Raw genomic sequence first — 15,171 nt, 5'->3', positions numbered from 1 at the left:
TTCGGGTAAATTAAATAAAAAAAAAAAAAAAATTTTTTTCTTTAAAATACTCTTTGATTTGTGTGGAATGCATTGCATATCTGTATTTATGCTCTTATTGGATGTTGAGACGTCATTTTTAAACTTTCTGCGCTATGGATTTTTAAATCACACGCCCACTTTTATTGGTTTCCAATAACTTCATTTCTTTTGCTACATTGCCAGACAAAAATGGATATAATTTCTGAACTATTAAAGATACATGCATGAAATATAGAACACAAATTCTTTAGACTATTAGGAAACGTTTCTCTGTAACAGAATTTTGTTAATTGATTTCATTTTAAAAATACGTCCGTTTGTTTGCAAGAAAGGAAATCAGAAAATTATTAGATTTTAATTGTTTATTTTACGAAGGTAGGGACTAATATCAAAATTCTGTTACAGACAGTTTGTAGAACATGCTTTTGCAATTACATTGCAAAAAAAAAGTTTGAATCTATCTTTAAAAATGGTTTAGATATATCAGTTTTAGTACAATCCTGCATTGGACATATTTTTTTTTTCAAATTTGCGCCCCCAAATAATTTTTTTTTTTTTTTTTCAAATATTTATATTTGGTTGAGTTCCTACAGCTATGAGCTCTCTACATACAAAAAATTAATATTTTACACCAAATAGGAAAAAAGTTTTTAAAAATATCATCCTCTCCCCTTAAAAGAGTGAGTGAGGTTTGTTCATGTATAAACCAATACCTGAAATACTCATCTACTGTTGCTTAGCAACTTGATTCACATTGCATGTTCCATGGTCTGAATTTTGTCCAATTTCCTGGACTGATATTATAAATCATTCTGTATATTTTGTGAAGTGACATAACAGAATTACCTCTTGTGTTATTTGTAAGTGAGTTTTCTTAAATATGTAGTGATATATAAAGTGATGATATGTAAATGTTGATTGTCATGTAGGTCACTTGGCATGGTAGAGGAGACTATTTTGCTACTGTGATGCCTGATGGACAAAATCGCTCAGTAATCATACATCAGTTGACCAAAAGGCGGTCACAGATACCATTCAGCAAGTCCAAGGGCTTGGTGCAGTGTGTGCTGTTCCATCCTGTACGGCCATTCTTCTTTGTTGCAGTATGTATCATTATCTCTGTGGTGACTGAATGCTTTAGACCTGATGTCAGCCCCACTCCAAAACTTTGTAAAATATTTCTCAGCAATGAAGATATCTATAATATATTTGGATTTACTCTTCGTCAGTTGTACAAAAGAAAGTAGAGCTGGAGAAATATGTGATAGTAAAGATGGCTGTAGATGGAGCTAAAGAATGTTATTTTATTGACAGTTATACTAATCACCTAATTATATACTTACTTACTGCCTTTTAAGGAACCCGGAGGTTCATTGCCGCCCTCACATAAGCCCGCCATTGGTCCCTATCCTGAGCAAGATTAATCCAGTCTCTATCATCATATTCCACCTCCCTGAAATCCATTTTAATATTATCTTCCTATCTACTTCTCGGTCTCCCCCAAAGGTCTTTTTCCCTCCGGCCTCCCAATTAACTCTCTATATGCATTTCTGGATTCGCCCATACATACTACATGCCCTGCCCATCTCAAACGTCTGGATTTAATGTTCCTAATTATGTCAGTTGAAGAATATAATGCGTGCAGCTCTGCGTTCTGTAACTTTCTCCATTCTCCTGTAACTTCATCCCTCTTAGCCCCAAATATTTTCCTAAGAACTTTATTCTCAAACACCCTTAACCTATGTTCCTCTCTCAAAGTGAGAGTCCAAGTTTCACAGCCATACAGAACAACCAGTAATATAACTGTTTTATAAATTCTAACTTTCAGATTTTTTGACAGCAGACTAGATGACAAAAGGTTCTCAACCGAATAATAACAGGCAGTTCCCATATTTATTCTGCGTTTAATTTCCTCCCGAGTGTCATTTATATTTGTTACTGTTGCTCCAAGATATTTGAATTTTTCCACCTCTTTGAAGGATAAATCTCCAATTTTTATAGTTCCATTTCGTACAATATTCTGGTCACGAGACATAATCATATACTTAGTCTTTTCGGGATTTACTTCCAACCCTATCGCTTTACTTGCTTCAAGTAGAATTTCCATGTTTTCCTTAATCGTTTGTGGATTTTCTCCTAACATATTCACATCATCTGCATAGACAAGAAGCTGATGTAACCCATTTAATTCCAAACCCTCTGTGTTATCCTGAACTTTCCTAATGGCATATCACCTTATTATATTTGAGTATAAATTGGGACTAAATATGTTATTATTTTGTTAAATCTGTCTGAGTTGTTTCCAGTTGAAGAATGATTCTGTTGAACTTCTCTTATTTTTATTACATTTTTTGTTTCAGACACAGAAGATTATCCGTGTGTATGATTTGGCCAAGCAAGAATTAATCAAGAAGTTGCAGTCCAATTCTAAGTGGATCTCATCCCTTGCTATTCATCCAGGTAAATATTTTTAATTTTTAATTATGGGGTAATGATAATATAACATGAAACAAAACATTATTCATATTTTATACAGTACAACTTCATTTATACGTTTTTATGGGATCTGAAAGAAAAAATGTATAAGTGAAAAAAACGTACAGTACCCTGATATCTTATTTATTCAAAGAATTTGAGTGACTATAAATACAATAAACATGTGCAATATAATGTGATATTTGAAACATTAAAAAAAGAAGAAGAAAAAAGAAAGTTAGTTGTTGAAGGCAAGTATGAGTGAACTAATTGAAATAGAGATGATGATGTAATATTTGAAGAGAATCCTTGATAATATTTATAAGAATAGACGTTACATAATCAAAAGGAAAGTGAAGTTCCTTAAGATAATTCCATGTGAATTTTGTAATAGAACCTCTACTGCCAAACAGCAAACCAATGACAGACCATTGTTTAAGAGGGACGTTGTACTTTAGCAAAAGATAAGGCAGACAAGGTTCATATATAGACTTTTTCTCAATATCAACTTTAGTGACCTGATTTAGGTTCCTTTCGAAACGGATAGTACGATCAAGAATAAAGGTACGGTCACATGTCGCTACTTTTGCTGCGCAACTTTTGTACTGCAGCTGCAAAAGTTGTGTGTCGTATTCACACCTAAGCCAAAAGTAGCACGCTGCGTGCAACTTTTTGTGCTGTGCAACCCGAGGTCAGCAAAAGTTGCAACTGGAGGTTGCGAGTCTGTTCACACACAAGGCGCTACTTTTGCAGCCGCAGTCATGCTGCAGGTTTCCATCTGCGTGTTGACTTCTCAATATACATTTTGTGGTTATGTTCGCATTATTAAGAAACTCATGCGAAAGCTTACTTATCTCTTATTTGCTTTTCTGTCCTAACTAGTATTCAGAAATTGGCATTATTTTTACTATGAAGCTTTTAAAAACGCCTATATACCTAAGTGATAACCAACAGCATATTCACGTAATCAATGTTGGCAACCCTCCTGTTTGAAACTATGCTACGGAAAATTTAAAAAGTGAATTATATCGTCAGCAAATATGCTCAGACTGTGTTGTGCATTTAATAACTGTTACAAATAATTTATTTTCATCACATCTAACATTAAAATATATCCAAGCAATAAAAGAATCATTGGCACATTTGGGTGGCAACACTGGTCGCAACCGCAGCAAAAGTTTCAACAAAACTGATATCAAAAATGCTGTGGCTTAAACCCTGAGAACCCTGTTCACACGTCGCTACTTTTAAGCTGCGCACAGCATGAAAAATTAGCGGGCAGCAGGTTCGGCAGCCGCTACTTTTCAGGTTGCACCATTGTTCACACATCGCAGTACGAGAGTTGCGCAGCTTTTTTGTACTGCAGCGCTGCAAAAGTAGCGACGTGTGACCGTACCTTAAGAGCCCGTTAGCAATAATGTCTGCCCGTCTAAAACAACCATCTGTTGATACACAATGTACTTTCTCATGAATCTCCCAATTTAAAGTTTTTAAGCTTTGATACGACTTCATATTATGCAAATGAATGTTTCAGGTGGTGACAACATTTTGGTAGGAACATACGACCGCAAGATGTTGTGGTTTGATCTCGATCTCTCGACCAAACCATACCAAACACTGCGTCTGCATGGAACAGCGGTGAGGGGTGTGGCGTATCACAAACGCTATCCTCTCTTTGCATCAGGGTCGGATGATCGCAGCCTCATTGTCTGTCATGGCATGGTTTACAAGTAAGTTACCAACTTCCACAACAATTACAGTAACCTGTAGTCGCTATATACAAGATGGTTCTTGAAGTTATATCAGCGTTTGTGGAACATTCCTGAGATCATTTTGATGAAGAAAAATGGCATGTGACAAAGTAGATCTGATTATTTTCAATGTTTACAGTGACGTAAAACTTTAGGATCTTAAAGATAAGTGCTCACTACATTGTATCATACTGCTCGTACGAATCGCACGCAACGGATATTTTAAGTGCAGTGCATTCACTGTAACAGCTTCACCTCATTGCCTCATCGGATTCCCCTATCAGCTGTTTAAAACATGACGTCGTACGATATTGACATTACTGGAAACAGAGGCGTTGAGGTTAGGTCTATTAATTACATCTGTTAGCGAATAAGAATTTGTAATTGCTTCATGCGTCTTAATTGAAGAGGAAGAAACGAAAGAAATATTGGTTACATAATATATTTGCAAGAAACGACTTGATTACTGTAATGGGAACGCCTCAAATTCTATAATTCTTCGCAATTTTCTACACGCGAAATAAGTTTTCTGTCTGCCATTTTGGCGCAACACTGAACATGGCACAACATAATAGTAACAGTTGACCAATTAAAATTGATTTATTAAAGAAGGCCATGATTGCACGCATCGGAAAAGTTGCCCATCCGAGAAACGTGGACGGATTTGCCGCAAGGCGATGCGTCTGATACGATGTAGTGAACGCGGTTACATAAGAATTACAGCAAAGATAGTCTTTTTCCGATCCGTGCAATTCGTCCCATGCATGCGAACGCTTATCTTAACACAACTACCACTAATTTTCTTAACTATATGTATAAAAAAGATATAAAATATTAATTGAGACTTTCGGAAAAGTACCAGTATTTCATACAGTCATATGTAGGCTATAATCTGCCATTGCAAAATGTTGAAAGTTTTTTTTCTTAAAGTTACACAACATTTTCATGCAATTAAGTCATTATTTCTCCCCTTCCCCCCATAAATTATATCCGAAGGATTAGTACTTTATTACTGACAGGTTTATATCCAAGTGTGACCCATGTCAGTACGTATTTAAAGTAAAAATAAACCGAAAACACTGAGATATGGTTGTCAATTTTTCTCATACACTAGTGGAAGGATTTAAATTAAAAATTTTTTACACATCTTATAGACGTCATTTAATTTTGGTGACTAGAATAATTTTTCTATGTTAATCTGTGGATTAGGTATGATTTTTTTTAATGTGAAAACTAATATAATTTTTGAAATTACTAGAAGAAATCATGTCTCATTCCTGGACTAACAAAAGAAAATGATTCTGGTTACCAAATTGAATGATGTCTGTAAAAAAAATATTTCATTCAAAACCTTCCACTAGTTTATGAGAAAAATTGGAACTTGTATCTCACTGTTTATTTTTTCACGAAGTTTTTTTTTTCTTTCTTTCTTTTTTCTTTTTTCTTTTTTTTTTTTTTTTTTCCAAAAATATTTTATTAAAATCTTCGTATGTTCACTAGGTTATTAAAATTTACAGGTTATGTTTATCACAGTTTCTTTAATCTCTCTCAAAAATTTCAAATGGCTGTTACAAGTTGATGAGATGGAGAGCAAAATATCAGCTGCTGATTTTATTTCATATTATATTTACATTCCAGGTTACCTTAAATATACACCATAATAAATCATGAATCATTGCTTTGGCCTTGAACAGCATAATAATGAGCTTTACATTGTAATACTTTATTTTCATGTACAAAATTACTTTCATAGCATATTTCCAAAATTGTAATTCCTATGCCAATGTCACTGTATGGCCTGGTTTCTTCAACCTTTGTTAAAATGCACCTAACATTGCATTAATTAACTGGAAGTTAAAAGTATGAATTGCTGTTAAAAATATTGCGTTTCTTCAACTTTACATTTCACATTTTAACATTCTGTTTGTTAACTCTCTGTTAGGACCAGAGATTCTAGAGTTTAACCATAACCTACACCCAAGTATAGGGTCACTTCTGTTTTCTGAACTCTGACAATTGCGATTCTCGCTTGTTTCCGTTATTTTATTCAGAGACGATAGAAGTCTTTCTGTTCTCTCAGGTTTGATTTCTGCTTCTTTCCTCGTCTGTATCACAATAGCGTGGAGCGGCGTATTGATGTTGCCGTTATGAAATGGAAAACACTGGAACAAATAGAAATCGTGGGACTAATTTCTCTTCGTTCTAAAGAAACCTTCTGCTGGAAATTATTTCGCAGTCTATACCAATTAATGAGAATAAACAAACAAACGGATCTAAGTTGAAAGCGAAAAGTAAGGCTTGGCAGAAAATAACCTATACCTTTGTATGAACTTCTGGTCTGTCAAATCACAGAAATCATCCCCTCTGTTTATGTATTCATGGATATCATTTTCTAAATAATCCAGATATATAAGTTCAGCATCTAACGCACCAGCCATATTGGATACTTCTATGCTAACAGAGAGTTAAATGATTTAACTGCATGAAAGTGGGCAGTTAAATTAACATAGGTTTTAACAGCCTGTTACTACTAACAGTAGTTGAAGAAATGCTTCAACTGTTAAGTTTACAGTTAAAATGGAATAACACGCTGTTATAATTTAACAAAGATTGAAGAAACCGGGCCTATGTGAATTACACATCTAATTGACCCAGAAGTGAGTAAGTAATCAGCTGATCATAGAATATGCTCTCACTGTGATGTTTTTCTCAAAATGGAAAACAAGTGCATAACTAATCAGAATTGACTATATGTCTGTATTAAATTTTTAGTTAAAGTGGCCTCAGAAATAAGCGGTATAAATGCTGGTATAATTTAGTGAATCATTTGATATGTCAAACATTTTGTAGGAAAAAAAAAACAAATATTGTGAGCTTTAATATGTGATCCGTAATTCTTCAGTATCTGTGAAAAGGGTTCTTATATTTTTGTTGTGCTTAATAAGACAACTAGGATAAGACTTCGTATATATGATATGCTTGCTTTTTGTTTCTTCTTGCTATGTGTTTCTTTTCCAAGCATGAAAACAGTTTCACAGTGTGCTCTGTTTATTTCTGCTACTCTTGCCCAGATTTTGAATTGGTTAATACAGTATTTCGATAACGCCATACAGTAGCCTATATAGGTATTATTTTGAACTTTTTAAAAATGTAATAATAGTCGTTTTTTATTTGTTGTGGAGGCCTGGGTTGAGACCTCGCGTTGACCTGGTTGGCGACTTGGTATAGCGCTGGCCTTCTATGCCCAAGGTTGCGGGTTCGATCCTGGGCCAGGTCGATGGCATTTAAGTGTGCTTAAATGCGACAGGCTCATGTCAGTAGATTTACTGGCATGTAAAAGAACTCCTGCGGGACAAAATTCCGGCACATCCTGCAACGCTGATATAACCTCTGCAGTTGCGAGCGTCGTTAAATAAAACATAACATTTCAACATTCGGGACCTCGCAGAGTGGAGGTGATTGTGGAGTATGGTGGAATGATGATGGTAATGGTGAGGGGGGAATGGGAGAACCCCAAGAAAACCCCTGACACCTGCTTCGTCCACCACAAATTTCTTCGTGACTTAGGTGAAGATCAAACCCAGGTCGCCAAGGCGGAAGGCATAGAAGCTAACCATTCTGCCACAGGCAAAAATATAATGTTCTTGTAGAAGCTGATAGTTTTATCTGGAGGAATTTGTTACATAGTATATTTTAGGAACCAAAAAGCTGTGTTTCGAATTTCTTTGGAGGAGACAGCAATTTTAAAACATCTACAATGAAACCTCTCCTTACGGACACCCCTAAGATACGGACAGATTTTTATGTCCCAACTGAAATAATATAGAAATAATGATAATTTTAACTCTCGTTTACGGACACTCTCAGACACGGATGCAGACAGCTGTTTCACAGTCCTAAAGCTTGCTTTACCTCCTGACTGCGGATAGAACTTGGATTTGAAGACCTAATGTGTTACAGAAATAGAAAATTTAGTTTTGAGAACTGTACAGAAATTCCTTAACATGAAAGAAGACAATAAATAAGGGTCTCGTAGGCTACCAATCCTTGTCATCTGGAAGCGGGTGGATAAACAAAGTCATAAAATTTAACCTGTCTGATGGGTCCAAGGTTTTCGCGATCGTGAAATTGTATTCGACACATGATAGGGTTAGTAGGATTATTCTCTTCACTTCAATCAGTTGTTCTGTTTCGAGAGACATGAGCATGACACCTGAACGTAAAGGCTAAGTTGAAAAGTATAAATTACAGTACTGCATAACTGTAGACCTAGAATAAAATTGCATGGCACAGTACTGTATTTTCCTTTTTCGGTCTTATCTACTGTAGTTCAAAGTTGCAAAGAATTTACTGTAGTACAGTAGACGATATTTGAATGGTTTATTTATGAAAGGGCCTAAGTCGCCAATTTTGTGAAAATGTGTTTGTAATGTAAGAACTGCTCTCTGGGTGTAGATACATCGATTTAGATATGAAGAAAAGTAAGTTTCACACTCTAATGCTTAGTAGAATTTATGATACAATTTTTATTTCAGCCTTAATTTCAAAATTTCGGCCTGTAAGCAGTTTTTTCCTTAAATTGCTAACAATTTAGTATTCAAGACTTAGGCCCTTTCATAAATAACCCATTCATTTAGAATTAAACTACATTAATACATTTCATTTAAAGCGTGAAGGGATACATAATGCATATTATAAATTTACTGTTAGATTGGGGAGCCTACCTCCCAATAAAGGGCACCTCCCAGATGCGGACAGATTGTTATGTCCCTTCGATGTCCGTAAATGAGAGGTTTCACTGTATATCTATTACATCCATACTCTAATTATACTCTATTCCAGATGTGTTGGGAATGCAAGTAAACAGAGGCAGACAGAGACAAAAAGTGTGGTTCACAAGCTGCCAAACTCACTTTGCGAAATTATTAATGAACATTGTCTGGAATATTAATATAGAGTAAAATAATATAATAGAGGGACCAAGGTTCGAAACTGAACTGCAGCACCATCAGATAGATGGAAAATAATGTACTCCTTATCGCAGCCTTTGTAAAATTATCGGTTGTATTTAATATATTTTTAGTTTTGGTTTTTTTTTTAGATTTGACTTGGCGCGTAGATCGATATTCATTTAATATTCTATACACACTGCTCTTCCCTACTCCCAAAGTTGAACACACTTTTGAAACTACGTCTGTAAGAGATATTTCAGGGTTATCTTTCACAAGAGTCTTATACACATTTATAATCTGTATTTTTTTCTCTCGTATGAAACCCTTCCCCCCGCTTGTGCTTCTTGACTGGCGAATGTCCAGAACATCCTGGTTGAAAATCGTCATTCATGTCAGCACTCTACATTCAGTTATGCACAACACACTATATAAAACTAATCTGTACTTCACAAAATTCAGTTCAATGTCTAACGCAAATCAAAGACACTTGTACTCGTTGTTGTTAAAATAACAATAATAGTGAACATTTATTTTACTCAATCTATTACAGCGTCGAAGCACAACTGCCGGAAAGACAAGCGCGTTACAGTGAATCATGCTCTACTCTTATCTCCCACTTGACAGCCAATGGCGTGGCGACATTCAGTTGAAGGTCACGTAATGTCTGTGACTCTCTCCCAGGACATCTGGAATGAACTGTAGAATCAGTAATGTATGCAGTGGAGGGGGAAGGAACTGGCCAACCTACCCATTGTCTCCTAGCTTAGTTGCCTCATGGGTTATGCCTTATTGATGTCATGAGGTTCAGACTTGTCTCTGGACAGTTGACTAAACAAAAAAAGAAACTCTAAGTAGAATAACTTGGGTATCTGCTGCTTTATAAAGTCATGATTTTTATTTCTCAAGAGAAATAGTTGTTCATTGATGTGCTTTATCGAGAAATATTGGGTTTATAAGGAATGCAGCAGTTTGCAGGCTTTTTCAAGTCTGTGAGAATGCAGATCTTGTTTGTTAGTGTATTGCTGAGAACAAGAGAAGCATCTGTTGCTAGAAATTCGACATTATGTCAGATTTGTTAGAATTTAGTGCGATATCCTTTCTGTGGTATGGGATGTGATAGCATGTGTCTGATTTTACTTCTTCTGGAATCAGAGCTTCATCTGTGCTTGTAGCTGCTAAAATATGCTTGAAATATACTGCATGAATGATATTGTGAAGCCAGAAAGCATCTTCTGTCTTCTTTTCGCTTGCTCTGCATATTATGGACAAAGGTATTGTGAAGTTTCTTATTATGCTGAAAGGATATTATGATGAACTAGTTACCTTTATATTCTCGTGAATGTGAACTCTAGCAACTTACTCATATACTAGACATCATGCATGATAAGGGATGTGATTTTGTAGTGATTATTTTAACTCTTTTTCGGTGCCTATTTTATCATAATTTCGGTGAATATTTCGTGGAAATACGAAGGTTTGGGTTAATATTTCTTGAAAATATGAGTTAGGATACTTACTTATGGCTTTCGGAGAACCCAGAGGTTCATTGCTGCCCTCACCTAAGCCTGCCATTGGTCCCTATCTTGAGCAAGATTAATCCAGTCCTTACCATCATATCCCAACTCAAATCCATTTCAATATTATTCTCCCATCTACGTCTTGGCCTTCCAAAAGGTCTTTTTCCTTCAGGTCTTCCAACTAACACTCTATATGCATTTCTGGATTCATCCATATGTGCTATAAACTCTGCCCATCTCAAATGTCCGGATTTAATGTTCGTGATTATGTCAGGTGAAGAATACAATGCGTGCAGTTCTGCTTTGTGTAAGTTTCTCCATACTTATTAAGCTAATACAAGGAAAAAAATAGTTGAAATAACAGTAATAGCAATGATGATAGTAATAATAATAATAATAATAATAATAATAATAATAATAATAATAATAATAATAATAATAAAAACATTACCTACTAAATAAAATTTAATGCAATTTTGAAATTTAAATTAAACAATTCATTGAGGGACAAACTAGAAATTAGCCACAAAACTAAAAGATGCGAAAAACTGTTTACAGCTCTACACGAAATAGAATATTTCTTCCAAAGATTTAGATTCTGGAAAAGCCGCCATAACACTTATAGCGTTCCCTCGTTGAATGGTAATACTAATTCTTTGGTGAAGGAAAGCCGTAGAGTGAGAGTCACTGTTAAGTGCTGATAAATACTTGCCGATATCAGAAGTTATAACAACTTCACCTCGGAACACCATAGGCTTATAGATTCTATGGCGAAAACAATAAAAATATATCTATCCAGAAGATCGAGATACTTATTGCGTTCAATTGTCACAGCAGATGCAGCGGCTGACCCAGCGAGTTTGGAAGTTTTGGGCAAATAAGAAGAAGTGAAGGTGTTATAACAAGTGGCATCCCATAAAAGTGATTACCTTTGAGCCTTCGGACCATGGTGTTAAGGTTGAGCCATCTGGATGTTTGCCATCGGAACGATTTATGCCATTGGATAGGATGATAGGGAAACCAGCGGAAATTAAGGCCCTTTTAATGATGTCGTTAATCATGACGTGTCTGGAAAATCGTCCAGAATTTTTGAGGCAACTTAATCCATGGACGCCAGAAGAATCGACATCTGCACCACAAATACATTTGTGTGGAAGACAAATTTTAACACCAAGCCTTAAGGCAATAGCAATCTTGAAGGATGTATTATCCATTAAGGTTTCTATGTTAGAAGAAGGTAAGGCTTGAAGCCAGCATCCTGATTCTTTTTCTCGTAAAGCAAGGAAACTGGCTCTGTCCAAATCTGAGGAGGAAGACGCAAAAAGGCTGTCAAAAGTTTTGGAAGCAAGAACAAGATCCCAGCATTTTTGAGACTCTGGACTGTTTGGAAGATCCGCAATATGAGTAATGGAGTACCATTGTTCAAAGGCCTTAGACATATGAAGGATGTTGTTTCGTCACATACTAATATATGATTTATTAGCATAGTTACAGTATTGTGTGTTATGGGCTAAGTCGAAGTTGTGCAACCTAACAGATGTGTAACAAGCAATTCCATGAACTAGAATGTGATTCTTTAATTTAAATTTCAATTGTGGCATTGTCCGACAGTCTCTGACATAGTCATGGAGAGATTTCCAGAGACATGGAATCAATATGCTGAAAGATGATGAGTAGAAGGATGTTTCGTGCACTGTCCTACTTACAGCACTTGCTCTACAGCTTAAAAATATGTATGTTGTATAAAGTACAACACGTGTTGCAGAATTTGTTACGCCTATGGGACTGTCATATTGTGTACTCAGAAAAGAGTCTAAAACAGCAAAATGATGTAGAGCATACTTGGGCATCGTGCCTTACTTGAGAATTTGTGCCTCACTGACCTTCACAGAGCTTATCGCTCTGAGTGACATCATCTTCACAGTCCCCGTTTCTCCCTCACTTAGCTCCTAGGCGTGGGCAGGTTCTATATCAGTTTCATAAGCAATATCAGTGGTGGCATAATGGCATTATCAAAGCAATGTGTATGCATTAGAAAACGATTATTTCATGAGAAATGGGAGGAAGAGTTTTTTGCTGTTTAGAAGGGAAGAACATACGATGTATGTTATGCTCGAAATCCTATTAGGCATTAATAAATTTAATATACAACGACATTACTCCTTATGTCATAAAGAACATGCTGAATTAGAAGGTAAGACAAATTAAATGTTATTTTTTCTTACTATTCCGAAGAAAATTTATGATCTTAACATTTGCATAGTATACTAAATACGACATTATACCTTAAACACGCAGCATTAAAAGATACGAGGAATTAAATGTTGTTTGTACGTATTATTTCCAAAAGAAATTTATAAAAAAAAATATTAAATGTGCGTAGAAAACGTATGATTTTCTGAAATTACTTTAGGTCGAGAACGTGCAAATCTATTAAGTAATCTTGAGAAACGCCAGAATATTCAAGAAAATAAACGTAGACTACGTGATGGAATATTATTGGCTAGTTACGCAATTTCTCGCCTGTGATTTAAATCAATTCAGCGACGGAGAAACAGTAAAGAGGTTTATGATTATAGCTGCAGAATTAATTTGCCAATTTGAATAAAAGTTTTCGAGTCTCTCACGTTAACCAAGCGCTTTCCTAATAATTCGCTACTGACCGCCTTAGCGATTACGATAAGGTGACGCAGGTCACAGCAGTTTTATATTTCCCATCCTACTCTGCAGTCTCCTCTCCTAGTAAACAAACTATTTCAAATCGAGTGCCTCACGTAACCGAAAATTGTGCCCATGTATGATGTAGAGCTTCAGTTTGTGATTCCAAATGCAGAGGCATGAGTCAGTGGCATTCTGCGTCATTGAAAAAAAAAAACAATGTTTTGCATGTAGCATGCTATGATGTGTCTGCTTGTTGTGTAAACATAACCTGCTTTGTATTGTTAGTGTCGCTGCAGCATAAGTACACACTGTATAATAGTTGTGGTCATCTGAACTCTTCTATGAAGCATGCATAATTGTTGTTGTAACACATGCCGAGTTTTTCTTTGTGCTAAACAGTTTGTTTATATATTTGTTTTCAGTGATCTTCTTCAAAATCCGTTAATAGTTCCACTTAAGAGATTAAGCAATCACGAACCATACAACGATTTTGGTATATTCGACGTTATGTTCCATCCAACACAACCTTGGGTTTTCTCGAGTGGAGCTGACAAAACCATCCGTCTGTATACATGACATAGCAGACAGGGAGTATATCTGTCTTTATGGTTGGCAGTATTGTTATGTCGTTGAAGGCATTTGTAATTGTTTAATTAAATAAACGTCAGTTTGAGCTGTAATGTCGTATATAATTTAATTCATCTGCTTTTTCAGTATCAACTACTCATTGATTTTTCTCCAGATTTGTATGCATGGGATTTCAGATGGTTGGAAAGGTCTCATTATTAACAATTATATTAATTTTTTAAGGTTCACACATTCATGCAATATTTACTTACAAATGGCTTTTAAGGAACCCGGAGGTTCATTGCCGGCCTCATATAAGCCCGCCATCGGTTCCTATCCTGAACAAGATTAATCCAGTCCTTGCCATCATATCCCACCTCCCTGAAATACATTTTAATATCATCCCATCTACGTCTCTGCCTCCTCAAAGGTCTTTTTTTCCTCAGGTCTCCCAACTAACACTCTGTACGCATTTCTGAATTCGCCCATACGTGCTACATGCCCTGCCTATCTCAAATATCTGGATTTAATGTTCCTAATTATGTCAGGTGAAGAATATAATACGTGCAGTTCTGCGTTGTGTAGCTTTCTTCATTCTCCTGTAACTTCATTCCTCTTAGCCCCAATGGTGACTCCGTTCAAATGTTTTGGTGAAGATAACATTAGTGAAATAGAATTTTAGTAAGTTAATTAATATCTGTTTTATTGTATTTATCAACATACCATCAGTAAAAAATATGTGTTTATTTGTACTTTCAATGCGGAATCAAACTATATATTTTTTAAATATTTTTTCGTGGGCAAAGTCGTCTTAATGAGGAAAAATCTAAATTTTTCCATTTCCATAAAAAGTAAGAAAAACTGTTTATATGTCAATATAAACTTTAATTTCTCAGCATCAAAATAAACCATGATTTTGATCATTGGGTGAAAGGGTTTCGGAGCTACAACAGTTTAAATTTGCAAATTTTATGAAAATACGATAAATTTAAATATTTTTAATTTAAACACTATGAAGTTCTGATGCCTCAAACTTTGCACAAAGCATTGTATACAGTTCTCTACGTACAAAAAAAGTTTCATTGTATTTAAAAATTGTAAGGTCAATTTTCTCTATATTTCAGTCGATTTGAGATGGAATAGCTCTTACACATATAAATGTAACCTATCAACATTATAAATTTTGATTATGATGCTTTCTTATATTTCACATCAGGATTACTTTGA

At 35.4% G+C, this 15,171-nt stretch overlaps 1 protein-coding gene across 1 annotated transcript in view; it reads left to right on the top strand.

Moving 5' to 3' along the window:
• The window catches only part of LOC138699444 (ribosome biogenesis protein BOP1 homolog), a 32,715-nt gene extending 18,658 nt beyond the window's left edge, over nucleotides 1-14,057 (top strand). The window contains exons 10-13 of the mRNA XM_069825316.1: nucleotides 951-1,124; nucleotides 2,382-2,481; nucleotides 4,031-4,226; nucleotides 13,800-14,057. Coding sequence (XP_069681417.1) covers nucleotides 951-1,124; nucleotides 2,382-2,481; nucleotides 4,031-4,226; nucleotides 13,800-13,953 — 624 coding nt within the window. The 3' untranslated portion in view covers nucleotides 13,954-14,057. The remainder of the gene's footprint in view (nucleotides 1-950; nucleotides 1,125-2,381; nucleotides 2,482-4,030; nucleotides 4,227-13,799) is intronic.
• Nucleotides 14,058-15,171: the final 1,114 nt, after the last annotated feature.

Source organism: Periplaneta americana, chromosome 5 (genome assembly GCF_040183065.1).
Source record: "Periplaneta americana isolate PAMFEO1 chromosome 5, P.americana_PAMFEO1_priV1, whole genome shotgun sequence".
Taxonomy (NCBI): Eukaryota; Metazoa; Arthropoda; class Insecta; order Blattodea; family Blattidae; genus Periplaneta; species Periplaneta americana.
Note: the sequence above shows the minus strand (reverse complement) of the source record. Positions and strands in the feature narration are given on the sequence as shown.